Genomic DNA, 17,268 nt, shown 5'->3' on the forward strand with positions numbered 1-17,268 from the left:
ATTCACTTGAAATCACACTTATTAACAAAGAGTTTCAAGCACGGGAATTTCATACCAGAATTCTGTGACTTCTACATAGTGCTCCAGGACTATAAAACCTCGCTGCCGAAGCTGTGCAAATATCCCACTGAGCAGAGATTAAATCCAACGCATTAAAAATGTTCCAACAATTATTTTCTATCCCTTCCTTTATTCACCATGCGTGTCCTGATAGGTTTACTGACATAGCTACACAGCAAGTTGTCTGCAGGGTTGCCATGGGTCTTGTTTTTCATGGATGTGAATAATTTAAGTCCTGAAAACCGAGTTTTTCTTTTTCCTCTCTCTCACAACTGTGCATAGTTTTGCGTTTGTAGACTGCATTGACTGCTTTAAGGTGCCAAATCACCTAGCTTGTTTGTGTGTCTCACATCCTTGCCTCTCCTCCCCTAACCTAACTGCTTTCCTGGCTAACCTGAAGAGAAGTAACCTTCATTTCTCAGGACTTTTTACATTATTATAACGGAGCATAACATAAAGCACACAAGTATTTTACTGCTAACCATCTGAGTTGATAAAAGTTACCATTTACCTCATGTTTCTTTCTCCAAATCAGTTTTTGATTATAAGCAATGCTTTTGAGGCTCACCCCAGGACCATGAGTTTCATTAATAGTCTCTTTTATGGGACTGTTGCTGAGACCTTGATATCAGACCACTAAATAAATAGTCTGTTCTTCATTATGTGTCCCATATTGACCCACTGAACGACTTTCAAGGGACTCAGCTGTTTGTTTTGAGGAAGTAAACATGGAGGTTGGGCACTTTGAAATGTTTATTATTATTCTTACCAGCCAAGGGAGGCAGGCGAGCTGCCCTTTCTGCCAGATGCTGCATTAAAACTGCAATTTACCTCCTTTCCGAGGCGGGCAGCGTAATTACTGCTTATCAAAGCCTGGTGCTATGAAGCCCGTTGCCGGCGGCGCGATTCTCCTCACGGGCGACAGCCGCGACCGTTAACGGTCGGCGCGCGGCTGCCCGGGGCAGGCCACGCCCCTTCAAGCTTCCCCCCGTCTCCATGGCGTCGGGCCGGGCCCGCCAATGGGGAGGGCTAGGCGCTGGTCACGTGCCCGCCCGGCGCGCAGGGGGTGCGGGTGTCATGGCGTCCGGGGGGGACGGCGGGAGCGCAGCTGCTGAGGGGATGGAGCCGTGGAGGGGAGAAGGCGCGGAGCGTGCGGGCACCGGCGGCGTCAGCAGCAGCAGCAGCGAGAGCGGCTCCTGTGCCACCTCGCTGTCCGCCAGCTCCGAGTAAGGAGCGGAGCGGGGCAAGGGGGGGGTGGGCCGGGGGCTTTCCCTCTCAGGCTGCGCCGCCGTAGCGGAGCCCGCCGAGGAGGCGGTGGGTGGGCGGGCCGGCCGCGGTCGAGGGGGAGCCGCCGCCCGTTTGTGTGTGGAGTCGTGCTGGTTTTACTAGCAGGGAACGCGTTGTGCTGTGCGAGACTGCGTCTCTGGCAGAACCCTTAAAGGGAGGTGGGGAGCCGGCAATGGTAGTTCAGCTGGCGGGCAGCCCTCGGGTCGATCCCCGCGGCCCCGCTGGGCGCTGCCTGAGGGAGAGGGGAAAGAGGGGCTTGCCTCGTGTATTTTAAATGCTTAAGCATCGGGGATGTTGCCCTTCCTATTTCAGTAGGCTCCCTTTGGGGAAATGGTAGTTGAGGAGACAACTCTGTATTACTAATACATATTTTAAAGTCGCGTATGCAGCCACTGGGGTTTTCATTTCTTTCTTCTTTTTTAACTTGTACAGAAACTTACTCTCCGTCTGTTCCTTGCATTAAAGCAACTCTGCTTGACAGTTCAAATGTGTATTTCCCGGTCTAATCAACGGCATTTTATTTGGCGTGTTAATTTCATTATGTAATGCCACGAAGAAGAAAAAGAAGATTTCAGTGGGAGAGGTTTGAAGTGTGTTTAAGTATATTTTATTTTGTATTTGTCTCATACCTCTGGCTTAGTGAGAGACAAAGGTGTTGGATGTACACCTGCCTACCTTTGTTCCTGTGTTTATAAGCCGGAACTCAACTGTAACACGTTTCTGCCTGAAGCAGTGCTTTTTTTCTTTTCTTTTGTGTGTGTTTGGGTTTTTGTCTTTTCCAATTCTTTCATCTAAAATGCCTGTTTACTGGCGTTCTTTATGTGTGATCATGGGATAAAGTCGTGTTCCACAGTTTTCAACACAGAACACAATGTATAATACTGTTGGATAAATTGAAATGCATCTTTTCTATCACTGCATCAACAGAACTGTGAAGCTTTAGTTTTAGGTCCAGACGTTTTTTTCTGTGGGACCTATAAGACTCCAGCCTTCTGAGTATAGAAACGAGGTTAAGATGGGACTTGTAATGAAGAGGGTGGAAGAAACAGTACAGTTTTGCAAACAGGTACAAAGAAAGGTCTTTTAGCTGTGTTAAGATAATGGCATTTGTTCCTCTATAGATGATTTGTCTGTGGTTTTATAATCAGCCATATTTGATTAAATTAAAGAAAGAATAACTTTGGAAATGGTTTCTGAATTAAAAGACTACTTCCATAATAAACTTGACAGTTCAAACCGTGCGTTTTGATACCACAGCTAACGTGGGCAAACCAAGATACCCCAAGGAACATTCATGCGAGAGTAGAAATAGGGGTGATCGGAGTGCTGCTTTGTCAGACCCCTGTGATTTTTGTGCAAGGCCTATTTTCAGACAGAGCTGTGAAGTGAAAGCTTACATATGCCATTGTGAAAGTAGTGTGGTTTTTTAAATAGTCTTGTCTATTTTAAGAGTTTAACATTTGCTGTCACTTTCACTAGTTGTGATGGATCAGAACCCCTCTTGGCAGCCATAGCTCTTAAGAGGATGGCAGCTTTGCATATACCAAATTGATGCCGCAGTCTGAAGCTATATTTTGTCGTTGCATAGGCAAAGGTTGGCAAAACTAAAGATGATGATGATGATCTTAATTTAATGTCCTGGTTTGAGGTAAGTATCGTGGGTGGAATTTAATCATAAAGTACAATAAAATATTTAACCCTGCATTTGTTTTCTTTAATTGCTTGAAAACGGGGTCATAGATGTTAACTGTTAATTGTTTCTGAGTTTCCATGGGTGAGAACAGTCTTCTCTTGCTTCAGAATCAGAACTTGGATCATTTGTTTCTAGTATATGTTTGTTCCATACACGGACAATTTCAGTTGGCACAGTTTTTCAGGCATTTATCCCAAAGAACAAATATCTGTGAAACTGATCAGTGAAACTGCTCTTAGATGAATGCGGGTCTTCCAGACTTCTAGATCCTTTGACTGAAGCCTCCAGACCTATATAGAAGATCAGGTTATTGTGTAAGTGCTTGTTTTGGCACAAAGGAAGAGAGATGGAAATAAGATTTTTATTATTTTTTTTTTTTTAGCTTGGTTTAAATAAATTGTGAAACTACAGCGTTAGGGGGGAAAAAAAACCTGTCATCCTAGGTATAGATTTCTTGTTTCAGACTTTGCTTTTTTAGATATCTGTACAGATCTGTTTTCAGAAAGTGATAGTTCCTTTACAGTACACTCATGATAGTGCCTTCAAGGAGAGCAATTCATGCCATTGTGACACTTTTTCAGTCTTCTGTCTTCATCAGCTTATTTGCGTAGAGTGGCTTTGCTGTATGTGCTCGTCCTTGATGAACTTCTCTCTGGACTGCTTCTGTTTGAGCGGACCCACACAACCCCACACACAACCCTTTTTTTTTTTTTTTTTCTCCTCCTTGGTCCATGTAGTAAGTTTTAAAAAAGTAGACAATAAAGCTGGAGAACATGAGTATATGAATCCAAGCTGAAATTTTGATATCTACCCCAAAGAAGGAAGAGCTTTTCCAAAGAGCACAATGCCTTTTAAAGAGGGAATAAAAAGGCTATCATACATCACAGGAGTTTCTGCTAATCCAAATGTTATTTCTTTGTAAATTTCTAATGTTTTCTTCATCAATTTTATTTTTTCCCAATTTTGCTTACATGTATTGGAATGAAGGAGTGCTTCTTAAAAAAAACAAACCAAGGCAAAACTCTGTCATGTTATTCCTTACCTACTGCCTTTGGAGAGACGTTGGATCAGGTAACTGTCTGGCCCCAACAGCCTTTAGGTGGTGTTATCATTCTGATACTTTCCTGAGTGAGCTACTCAAGGTTTTGAGTAAGACTTTGTGGAAGATGCAAACACTGATTTACCCATGACCATCAGGAATAGCCAAATTATCACAAGTGCTGGCTCTTCTTTTAAAACTATCAACTTGGGCAAAATAATTAATAAGCGCAGAGGAAGTGCATGATGTTTCTTGTCTGTAACGTCCATAGAGTTCTGTAAGCCACAGGGGTTCCAGGAAGAGAGTAATGACAATATTTTCTATATTCTTAGTCCAGCCAGATGTTGTCTTTGAGCCCTTAAATGTGCTGTGGTGCAGTGTCTTTGTATAATGTTCTCTGTTCAGCTAAACTTTGCAGCTGTATCATTTATCTGTGTGTTCAAATTAATTTCAATTATATAATACAAGTTCTAAACAAAATTTGCATTTTATTCCATAAAATTAGCTAGTTGTAGTATAAAGTATGTGAATGTATGTTAACTTTAAACAATTAATGATAATAATTATTATCTAAGTGTCCATTCTAGTTTTTCCTTATTTGATTTTTATCAATGTGATCTCAGATTCAGAGAAAGGAAAACCTGTTTGTCATCTAGTCAGGAAGAATGAACTGGTGTTGTCTGTTCCTGAAAATCTTCCATATAAAACATCCCAGGCGTTCCTTACATCGCCTGCTAATACTGATTTTTGTGTGTGTGTCTGACCAAAAAGCTCTCTTAATATTTAGAATACCATGGTAAATTAAACCACTAAGTACTCCTACTTTGACCATTATTGATCCTTATCCTTTTGTAGTAATACTCTGGGTTCATCTTGGAGTGGGGGAGTGGACCATTTGGCCTGTTGCCTCTCAGCCATCATTTTTGTTTGGGTTTTTGCTCAGCCAAAAGAGTGTGATTTCCTTCAGTCTCTTTCCCTTTAAAGCATGTTTATAAACTACTTGCTATTTGTCTCTGTGCTCTGGACTTGTTCCAGTTATTACATCTTTCTCAAAATGTACCATCCAAAACTGGACATGGTTGACACATCGCCATTGCCAAATTAGGACAAAAAATTTTTTGTGCCGTGCAGATGGGACTCCTGTTAATACATCCTGTAGCTGTGTTGCCTTTTCTTTGCAGCGGCTTGCTGCTAGTGACTTAAAGTGATCCACTCCAGCTGCTAGAACTTTTTCTAGTGCTGCCTCTACTTTTTTGTGGTGTATTTTTGCATGGGAGCTTGCGTATGCTATTTTGAATTTTGTCTTAAAAGTGTTACCTAGGTTTCATGTTGGTGTGTGTTTTTGTTATATTGAGGTGGTTTTAAAATGTTAATCTTGTCTTTCTGAAGGGCTTGCAGTACAATTCTTCTTTTAAATGCTTAAGGGGAAAAATAGTGAGAGAAAACAAATAGGATGACGTTTTTTTTCTCTAAGAGAAAGCCCCATCGTGTCCTTGAATGTAACTATTAATTAAAACTTGTATATGAACAAAATCGTTTTGGGTGGGGTTTTTTTGGTTTGTTTTCAGAAAAGGGAACATTGCTTTTTGCAATGGCTGTTTTCTTGTAAGGCATTTGAAGAAGTTCTTTTAATGCCTGGGAGGGATGCCTTTCCTTGCTATATCCATCATTTGAAGAAGAGCTCTTACCCTCATGGCAGACTTAAAGCAGTTGAGCTTTCAATATTCAGGAGGCAACATTCTTTTTTTCCTTTTTGTTCTTGCATGCTCCCTATCCCCTCCCTACTTGAAGTAATCAGATGTCACTTGCATAGCAGTCTTCCTTATCAGAGCTGTCACTGATGATTCTTCTTTCTTTCCCAGTGACCTTGAGCCTGAATGGTTGGATGGTGTGCAGAAAAATGGGGAATTATTTTATTTAGAATTGAGTGAAAGTGAAGAAGAAACTCTGCTTCAGAACAGCTGTCCAGAAATGCCAGCAGTGAATCATGTCAGGTTTCGTGAAAATGAAGCTGAAGTTATTCAAGAGGGATCACGAAAAGAAAGAAAGTATGAATTGAAGAAATTGACCAAAATATTAAAAAAGAAGAATCTTTTACCAAAGCATTCTGGTAAGAAAGGCAGTGGAAGCTGTAGTGTGCACTCCACTGGTCCTACTTCCATATTGAAACACCAGTCCGCTCAGAAAACGGGTGTCACTGTTCAGCAAAAATACAAAGATGTATGTGTTTATGTAAATCCCAGAAAACTGTACAGTGCTGGAGAAGATGAGCAGCACAGGCTGCTGGAGACTTTGGTAGGGATTGTCCATCAGTCTTCATGGAGCAGCAGAAGAGCAGAAAAACAAGGCAGGAAGGATAAAGTCAACAGAGGAATTGGTGAAGAGAAGCTCGTAGTACATGGCTTGGTGCCAGGTAGTTCAGCAATGAAAACGGGTCAAATCTTGATTGGTAAGTAATTGAATGAATAGTTAAGTTCTGCACTTCGTTTAAATGATGATTTTTAATTTATTTTGGGTTGGAGGCAGCTGACTTGAATATTCCTGAGACGTAAGCAATTACTTACAACAACTATTTTGTCAGTTCTTGAGGGATTATTTGTAATAAATGTCATTGCATCTGATGTTTTGTTACCTATTTAGTTTTGCTATATTAGTAGTTTTAAGAACGTGTGACATAAACTAGAAAGTGTTAGTATGGTAAGGAGATGACTATCCTTTACGTGTACAGGGATTGAGCAGCTTGAACTTGGAGCAACAAATACCCCACCACCTTTAATGCTGAATTAGCTCAGTAAATAAGTGGGACTGGGGAAAAGCTATAGTCTGCTAAATATTGTGTTTTGGTTTTATTCCTTTCCACACCATCCTCCTTAAATAAAAAGCTTTCCTGTATGTGCTTTAAATAGATTTTGTACCATAAAAATGAGGAAAAAAATATTGAGTAAGATATATTCATATATTACAAACTTTCTGCACAGCCTTGTTTGGATATTCTTCTGTTTAGCAAGTATAACAACTGCTTCTTCAGCAGTTGTGATCAGGCGGCCTCCAAATACATAGTGGGGCTGCAGTCTGAGGAGGCAGTGAGCCAGTATAGCAGCTCTCCTTTGTGTTGGTTTGGCTCTTGTCAGACACTTCCATGAGCTGATGCAACTAAATAACCTGGCAGAAAACTAACCCAGAAGAAAAATTGCCTGTCTAGTTTTTGCTCGTGTAGTAAGTTAAGGTTGGGTCACAGAAGGGCTGAGAAGCACAGGAGCGTGAATAACAGATGGGAATGAACTTCTGTGGCCAGTGGTGAAGGAGCAGAAATACTCCCACATCAAGCGGCCATTAAAAGGACTTGGCACTCGCAAGACCCCAACCTCAGAGACGGTAAATGTGAGATAGCTAGCCTACATCTGTAATGGGTGGAAGGTTGTCTTGAAGTTGGTCCCTTGTATGGAGAGAGCGAAGATAGGACGTTGGTTAGAAGATCATGAAAATCTTAATACTGTAGTAGCACAAATCCCACAAAGTCAGCATGAACACTTTTGAAATTCCAATATTGTGTGTGTAAAAAGGCAAATCGTGCTTTGACTAGCTGATTCTTCTAGCACATGTTTTTGGTAGGGATGCTAAAGAATACTCCAGAGGGAGAATTGGATAACTTTCAGATTTTACCAGAAAGAACTGATTAGTCCAGAAGTGGGGGATGCAGAATGAGGGGGAGGAGGGAGTGAGTTTCAACTTGATCTACTTAATGGTATTTAATCTAATTAGTGTAAGAGTGGGTATTTATAACCTGTAAGTTAATTTTGTGACACAAATGTGTATATAACTGCATGTTTGTAAGAGCGGGTGTGAAGTCAGAACAGTGTAGGCAAATACCAGATCTGGGAGATAAAGCTAACCTCCTAAAAGGAGATGGTACTTCATCTGCAGCACTTGATGCTTCCCATAGCTAGTGAGGACAAAAACTGCGGTGGTTTTGTTTTGTTTTAAATAGAAGAACATTTAAACTAATCTAAAGAATCTAGCAGTTTAATATGTGCTAGGCTATCATCAACCGATATTGCCTTGTTTTTGCACATTGGAAACATACTTTTAAGCATACTGCAGTTATTCAGCTCTTAACTGGGAAACTGAGTTGTATTCTGTGCCAACAGTATGAAATGTATAATTTTCATATAAAAATACTTTCAAATTATATATCTGTAGTGAACACTAAGTACTCTGGAATTTTTATGTGGTGTCTAGAAATAGAGATGCTTTGCATTAATGAGATGCTCAGGTTTCAGTGCTATCTGCGTAAAGTATATACAGTAACAAAAATTTTGTTCTGGTCAAAAAACTGTCTGGTTTACTGCTTCTGCATTGCACATCAGAGGATGGGATAGCTATGGTATAAACCCAAAGCCTGATTTGGAAGCAACTGTAGTTCAGTAGATAGCCTACTCAGATCCTCACAGGATCTGAAGTGTGACGGAAAGTTCAAGGAAAATACAGTAGAACTTTGCTTTTTGTTATTGTTAAAAGTAAGTTTTAGGAATCCTCTTGTGAATTGTGGAAACAATCAGTAAGGAATAGTTCTGTGGTCAGTATAAAATTGAAGCTGTTGCACAAAAGTTAGCAACTTCCTGAGTCATCACAAATGAGGAATACCTCATCAGTATAGCATGATGCCTGCTGGCTGAGTGGGTTATAACTTTCTTCATCTTCATTGACCTGTATATGCGTAGATATGAACCTGTTCTTGTTTTGCTTTTTAATACTTTAATAGACCACAGGAGGGTTGGCTTTTGTGTGAGATGTTTTCCTTCTGCCTCTGCTTGCTTCTTACTTGTTTTCCTCCACTACAGCATGAATCCTCTGCAGGCCACAGCTCTTGAGGGAATTGGCTACGAGCAGCACAAGGTAGCTCGTGACCTCCTGCCATGTGGGTCACTCCTGCAGCACCCCGCTACCAAAATCCTGCCAGTCACATCCAACTGAGAGTTCTCACTCTCCCATCTTATTTAAAATTTGAGCTTTCTAGATTATTTTTCCCAAGTCTTGGGTTTGTAATATGCTAAATAATAACCAAGTTACTGATTACTTTGTATTTTCATTGGCAAATTAGTTAATTTGTCAGTGATAAGTATGGTGACCACTTAAATGGCTATCAGGGTTGAATCAAAAGGGAGACTAAACTCTTGTGATTTTTTTCACTCTGAATAAACAGAAAGTGGTTATTACTTTAACATTTTTAGTAGAAATAACTGCTCTGTCCCCCCTAAATAATCACTTTGCTCAGGTGACTTCTTCAATTTCTTCTGAAATGTGTATCCCTTATAGCTTTGAACAGTTAAAACATCTGTTTATTATTTGTGCACTATGCTTTAATTTTTTTTAAGATTGCATATGGAAGTCATAAGTCTTGTTGCTGTACTTTATTAACCAAGTAGAATGCAGGCGCTGACCATATGAAAGTAAATACAACAGTTTTGTGAGCTAAAAAAAACCCTGCTGCTTTGTAACTCTGTAAAAAGATGCCATTCTATCCATGTGTTGTTTATCAGTTCATTTATTTTATTTTTATATTTAGCCGTTCGGCATCCATCTTAAATTTTCAAAACAAAAAAGCCCTCATTGATTTTTATATTCTTGCTGTCACTTTCATTTTAGTTAAGATGAAATAGAGTTGCTTTTATCTCATGTTTCTTAAATGTCTTTTGTTTTTTTGGCAAATTGTTTTTCTTGCCTGAGTTTATTATTAACAATATGCAAAGCTTGTTCTCCTGTGTAGAACTTACTAGTCTCATCTTTGAGTGTATCTTCAAAGATAACAAGCTCTGCTAAATATTCACTTTTAGATCCGGGCAAATAAGGGTTGTGACAGGAAATACCATTATAATTTGATATTTTTTTTTCCTCTCTTCAAATTGAAACCTATCCGATTCACAGCAGGGGATACTTCTTATAAATGCTGATGATTATCATCTTTAGTCAAAATGGAGAAGTAATTCCAATGACACTGAAAACACAGGAAAGCTCTTTTCACTAGCAGAGCATACCATTGTTACCCTCTTTGAAATTATCTTCTGTTCTTACTGCTCTCATCACCGAATATCTGAACGGTTTGCATGAATCACCTGATCAGTAGGCACAATTCTCAAAAAAAAAGGTGAAAATTACCTTGAGACAGGGATTAATCTTGGATGATATTAAAGAATGGCTATAATAATCCAGTTTTGAACAGGTATGCAAAAGATGCAGGCTGCTGTTGCAAGCTTCAGTTGAAAGGTCCGGGTCCCAATCCCATTTACTGACAAATGGTTTTCTATGGCTTTCTAATACAATAATTCTCTTGATGTTATGTGGGAGGATTATTTCTTTGTTTTCCCTGAATAAAGAAATGTTTAAGTAGTAATCATTGCTCATTTTAGTAGTAAAAATGCAGATACCGCTGTTGGTGTTCTGAAATTTTAGTAAAAGAGGCCATCATTGCTAGAAAGCCAAGTATATCTGTTAAATTTCTATAGCATAGATGAGTTGTTTAAAACAGTAATCCATTTACGTAAAAAGAAGCAACTTGCATTCATCTTCTGACAGTCAAAATAAGTGCTGTTTTTGTCATTTGCAGACCATGGAACTAAGAGTCCTGTCAGAAAAATGTCCTTGAAAGGACCAAAATACTGTGAGAGTTTGAGATTTTCATGAGGAATCACCATATACGGTGTACTTTTTGAAAAGGCTCTCCAAAGTAGAGATGCTGGGCACGCAAGATAGAAATGCAGAGCTTGCATAAGCTTTGCTGTGCTCTCACTGTGGAGTTTGGGATGTCGTTTATGTTCCTTTAATCTCCTCTTGAAGCCTAACAGCATTGGTTTGGGTAAAAGCAGCCTGCTAACATATAAAGCAAGTAATTGATCTGGCTTTCTTCAGTAGAATGTGTTCCATACTTTGCCTTTTTTGGAAAGGAATATGTGAACATTTATAAGTACTTCCACCAAGTCATTACCAAGAACAGAGGAAACTAAATATCAGGATTTCATGAAAAGTGTCCTCCGTCCTCTCCCATGTGAACAACATGGTTCTGATTTTAATTCAGCCAAAAATGTTCACTTCCTATTACAGTATGGAAGTTGTATTCGCTTACCCATGAGGGTCCCCTGGCTAAACGCAAAGAAGATCTACTTTTAGAAATGGTGCTTGCAGGTTTATTTCTAGGGAGTGGATGTTTAACAAAAGTAATAGACCTGTGCCTCATATGGCAAAGTGATAGGCAGTTTTGAAATAAACATTTTGAGGATGTCAGCAGTCCCAAAGACTTTTCTAAACTTCGTCTTTAAAAAAGCAGGAATAATTTCATCAGCTGTATGCAAACTAGGTGTTTGAGGTCAAGATACACTGTTCTTAGCTAATACTAACTGGATGTGAGAAGTCTTTTGTAACGAGAAGATGGAAAGACAGAACAAAGAAAATAGGAAAGAATTTCTGCCTCTCTTCTCTCTCTGTTCCATCACTCTAATAAAATAAAGTTCTGCTTGGCATTGTGTGGAGGACATGGATATCTTAGTTTTGTGGACTGAGAATCTTTTTATAATAAGTGATAGAACTCAAAAGCTTGATTATTCATTATTATGGCATTAAAAAAAAAGAAAAGCTTACTTTATTCCTTAAAGAAGAATGTATTTTTCTAAAGATAAACTTATTGACTCAAGGTCTGATATTCTGGAGCTGCCTGAAGAAAATTTATTTATTCTGTTGCAGTTGCTCAGTGTCTCTAAAACTGGAACTGAGTGAGACTTTGTTCTAACATTCTTCATCTTTTAACATACAGGCTGGTGACTTTCATGACAGACAATAGTGATCTTACTGGCTGGTAGAACTGCAGGGCAATAAGAGCAGGTTATGTACTATTCTATATAGTATTATCCAGTAAAAGTTTTGCATGCAACCATATTGTTGAAAAAGCTAAAACAAAACAAAGCAAAATTTTACATTATGTTATATCAAGTTTGAAAACAACATTTCATGCAAATGTCTGCTTCTTGTTTATGTAAGTATATAGATCTACTGCAGCAAAAAGGAAGAAGTTCGCTCTGATCTCTGTACTTCAGAAAAGTCAGTTGAAGGGGTTTTTCACCCACTTCATAGAGCACAGGAATGATGGAAAAATGTATTGCAGTATCATCTGTACAACTATTTTCTCTCTGCTACTGAAGTGCCTCTCTAGATCTGAAATTCAGCAATATTTTCGTTTGGGAAAATTTTATTTACCTGTGCAAACCACCAAGTTAGATCATCTTAAACAATTGCAAACACCATTTACCATTTTATTTCATTTAACCTAAATTGATGAAGCATTAAGTGTAATTAGATAAAACGTTATACATTTGCACTATTTTTTTGATGGCCTTAATGTCTGAAGACCTAAGTCAGTCTCACTTTCTTTAAGTTTTTTACACTGCTAAAGGGGAGGAAACAATTCTCAAAGAATGTGTAGATATGAAATTCTAACAAAAAAACACTTGCATATATAAACTCTTTTGCTGGCATTAATTATCACACTGGGTAGATCTTGTGGTCGTGTTCTGCTTTAAGATATTCTGTGTTCATAATTTTACATACTTCCTATTGTGCCAGTGATGTGTCTCATTCTGTTCCTTCATAGTGTCTACTCTTCGAATGCTGTTGTGTTTGGCAAAAAGAAAAGAAGGAAAAAAGGCAAACACCCTGCCATATGCACCCCTGATTCTGGAAAGTCCACACTGATCAATGTAGATTTTCTGAGTTGTGCATCAAGTTGCAGTTCTTGAACAGTGACAGAGTATTTTCTGGCAAAATGAAGGCAGCCTTACAAGACTGCTTTGGCTGTGTCTTTTGGACAGCTGTTCCATTTATGGTGCATGATTACATTTTTACAAATTGAATGGAATAAATATTTACTGATGCATTTAAAGTTTTACATATGTACCTTAGGTGTCGAATAAATAAAACACTTTGAGTATGTAGCATGTAAATACTGATGGATCTTTTCCTTTCAAAGTGTCTTTGTATATTCCACCCTGGGAGATGTGGTTCAAAAATATTCCCTTACATGCGAAGGTGTGTAAGTGTTCGCAAAATGTGTGCAGCTGGCTTGAATGTCTTTGTGGAGTAGATGACTCTACTGTTGTCTTTACAGCAGAATTTGTAATGTCTCTAGTAAAACAAACAGAACACAAACAACTTCTGTTTAAACAGCATTCCAGATTAGTACAAGAGCAATTTATGTGTTCTCTTGTATTTGTGAATGATAATCTTTAATACATGGTACTACAGTGTTTTCAACAAAGAATGTAGTAATTCCGTTTTTAACTTCTTGTTATATTAGAGTAGCCTGAATGCTCTGCTTTTGATTACTAATTTTCAAGTCCTGAGGCTCTGGCATGGATTTACTGAGTTGCTTTTAGATGCTGTTTAACTTTCAACTTTCCTGTCTTTGAATTGTTGTTGTATTGAAGGTTTGATAGGCTAAAACTTTTATTGTGCTGCACATCAAGAAACATAGAGGTTAGGGAGAGAGCTACTATTACTTGAAATAGAAAAAATAAAAAACAATTCATTCCAAGGAATTATAACATTTTTGTATGTATAATAAAATGTAATCTTTTCTTGGTTTTGCTGTAGGAAAGAGTAGGAATGATTTTTGTTTTAATGTAAAATAACAGCAGTTGGTTGTTGTCTAGTATATTAAAGAGGAATATTGCTTGCATTTTGAGAGAATTCTGTATTTCCTTACTGATGGTTAGTTAAGAAGAATGTTCTTTCCCCATTGGCCTTGTGTTTTGCACTGATTTTGAGCAATCGACCTAGTACCTGTGAAGAATTTCAGTTGTATTTGATAGTATTTAACAACAAGGTAGAAGACAGAAATAATGATAAACTGTCAGAATTCTTCTAAACTTCCGGATTCTGTTGACTTTAGTAGATTCTCAGGAAATAGAGACACCCTAGAGACAGGTTCTGCTTTTCCTTAGTATGCACGTCATTATCATCACTGTGTTACTTTGAGCTGAGCAAGTCTTCTCCCCAGAAAACTTGAAATATGTACTTAACCTTACAGTTTTTCAGTGCTTTATTTCTGCAGTTGTGCACATTTTTGTTGACAAGTCAAGGCTTTGTAGCACATATGCTATGAATCCGTATTTTTTTTCCTAATCCCTTTACACTGCCTGGAAGAGCAATGAGTATTGCGGCTACTAGCTGGCTGAGGTTTTCTCTATTGCAGGTGTAGTTGAATACTGCTGTAATGCTGCCTCTGGCTTTTCATGTGTCCTGGTGCAGAAGAAAAGGATGGGTTGTCACGATTGCAGCTGCTGATCTGCTCAGGGTGTTGTGGAATTCATGTAATTCCCTGAACGTTGCAAGCATAGCAACACTGGTTGTGAGGGACCTGTTGGTTTATTTCACCTTTTTCATTAAGACTCACCTAAGTGTGATGAGATATAATTGTAGATACAAATAATAAATAAAACTGAATAGAGGAAATAATGAACTGTCCAACTGTCTTTGGATTTACATTATATCCACATCCCATCAGAAATGCTATGCTGGTCAGAAAACTCCTGCCCTCGTACCTTTCCCCACTGATGGGGATACCTCGTACTGCTCTTACAATACCATTCCCTCTCCTGCCCTCTAACAGCTTTTTGGGTAAGTCAGTGTTTGTGGTGGCTGATTCTGAACTGCCCTTGTAGGGACTGGCCAGCCTGGAGCACAGACAGGACAGGTGATGAGCCTGTCCTGACCTAGGGCAGGAGAAGGAAGGAAAAGGAGGGGGGCTTCTCTATCCAAGTAGTCCATTAAGAGAACTCATAGAATGTAATGTGATTTGTGCCTTCTCTTCTAGCTTTGGTTAAAATTTAGTAATGGAATCAAAGCTATTAATAGTACAATTGTAGAAGCCTCATTTCCTTAGAAAACACAGCTCAAGAGCACCTCGTTTGAAAGAAAACACAGTACCTCAGTCAAAACTTTCTTGTTTTTTTCAGTTGTGTTTTAAATGTCTCATGTTACATGCTACACTTTTAAATGCTAATATTAATAATCTTGGAGAGGATGTGGAGGTACTTTTTGAGGGAGTCTTTGTGCAGCTCAAGCAAAATTTGGTTTGGTTTTCAATCTGCTCTTCCAGAGCAGCTCTCAGTATTTTTACTTCACACCTGTAAGGAATAAGAATGACCGTGGAATCAAGTCACTTTCAATGTTAAGTAAGAAGCTAATTTCTTTTTTTTACTTCCATTTCCACAGACAGAAGATGATACAAGCTGTAAACTAACCAAGTTTTTCACCTGGTAGGGCAGAAAGCAGAGACCACTGAAAGTGCCACCAAAGAAAATCAGATAGTCATAGAATTGTCTAGGTTGGAAGGGACCTTTAAAATCGTGGAGTCCAACCATTAACCTAACACTGCCAAAACCACCACTAAACCTTGTCCCTAAGTACCACATAGAAAATACGGCCTGGTTTGTTACTCTGAAATTGAATGTTTGGCACTGGAAAGGACCTAATGAACTGTGAAGTCCTATATCCTGGTGCTACTGGCAGTCACTTCATATTGTTTGTTTCACAAATTTATGTTGCCTCATCTTAGGTATTTTACCCTAGATAGCCTTATTGGAAACCTTTCTAGAAATTCTCTATCTTGAGACTACAGAGCCTTTTGATTTCTACTGTAGCTGCTTTCACGCGTAGCCTTTACTCACCTCCTTTTTAACCAACAGAAACGGGTTCTCTGTTTCCCGTGGTCACTGCAGTATTACTTCTGTGTATCTGATCTTATTTGATTTTGTTTTTCTTGAGCTCGAGTAGATGGAATTGTAAAGAGTACTCTGGATGGGATCCTGTCAGGTCCTATTAATACTCACCTACATTCAAAGGAAATGCATTCTCTAGCGCTTACTTAAGCAAGCATCTGGGTTACAAAAATCACCTGCCAGAAAAGCGAATGGTTTTCTGCCAGTGTAGTGAACTGAGCTGAGTTACTATGGTGACTGCCAGGGCTGCTTCAAAGAGAGGGGTGGTGGGATTCTCCTATAGTTAGGCTCAGCGAACACTCAACCTCTGCTATAAGTGATGGCCAAGAACTTGTAAGCTGCTACAGGAAGGGTGAGTTTTGGACTGGTTTTAGAAACAGTAGTGTTTATATCAATAGAGGTAGCAGTGGAGAAGGATTGGCAGGTGAACAGAGGTGGTTTCAGAGGGGAAAAAAATATTTCTTGGGCATAACTTGATTGGTGAAGTTGTTGGGTTTTCTGGTCCAGTAACAAAAGTGATATAAGCCTGGATGGAGGGGAGAGGCTTCAACAGTTATTTTTGTAAAATGATACAAGCATGGCAGTAAGGTTTTAAGAACATTGAGGTAATAGACTGATGTTTCTAAACATAGTAAATGTTGCATGTAGAAAAAATCTACTTAAATGTAACAAAAATACATTTATGATTATTTGAATGTTGTATTCATTTTTAAAACAAAAAACTGTTTGGCTTTGTACTGTGATGTAATACCATCTAACTTTCTCATGCTTTTGTCTGTTTTCTCTCCAGGAGATGCTCTAGTTGCTGTAAATGATGTTGATGTGAATTCTGAAAACATAGAAAGGGTTTTGTCTTGTATTCCAGGTCCTATGCAGGTACAGTCGTTGAACATTTATTCCCAATGTCCAATGTCCTCTGTAAAAATTAATATTGTTTCTAGCCTTTTTTCCTCAGGAAACAGGACTTAGACAATCTTTTTCTTACAACTTCCCCATCTAATTTTTTGACACGTTAGTTGACTTCAGTGAAACTTTGAGTAGAAATTTCAGAGTTCAATTCTGGTAAGTTTTGTGAAAATAGGTAGGTACAAGTAAGTGACTCAAGCTAATGTTCCATTAAGGGACGTTAGGCATGCTCCAGCTGTTGCGTATTCTGTTTGTCATCAGTCAGAGTTAGAAAGCATATGCAACATAGTGCAAGAGGTAGCAGCATACTTGTAGGTTTAGACTAACCATAACACCTGATTTTTTTTCCCAGTGTGAGAATCAAGGTATTCTGTGCTTGCAGAATTCTGAGTATTCATGTTTCTCTGTGAGAACTAGTACATACACATATGGAAAATCAAGTTTCATTACTTTTCCTGCTCAGAAAACAACTTTATTATGTTACGGGTGGCATCAAAATTAATTACTACTTGTTGAAT

General features: G+C 38.7%; 1 protein-coding gene across 1 annotated transcript in view; it reads left to right on the plus strand.

Moving 5' to 3' along the window:
• Positions 1-1,137: 1,137 nt before the first annotated feature.
• INTU (inturned planar cell polarity protein) overlaps positions 1,138-17,268 on the plus strand; it is a gene marked incomplete at both ends in the record, with an annotated part of 46,100 nt that continues 29,969 nt past the window's right edge. Inside the window, 3 exons of the mRNA XM_082482978.1 lie at positions 1,138-1,286; positions 5,942-6,528; positions 16,635-16,720. Of these exons, the coding sequence (XP_082339104.1) occupies positions 1,138-1,286; positions 5,942-6,528; positions 16,635-16,720 (822 nt within the window). The remainder of the gene's footprint in view (positions 1,287-5,941; positions 6,529-16,634; positions 16,721-17,268) is intronic.

Source organism: Vanellus vanellus (assembly GCF_965231255.1).
Source record: "Vanellus vanellus genome assembly, chromosome: 4".
Classification (NCBI taxonomy): Eukaryota; Metazoa; Chordata; class Aves; order Charadriiformes; family Charadriidae; genus Vanellus; species Vanellus vanellus.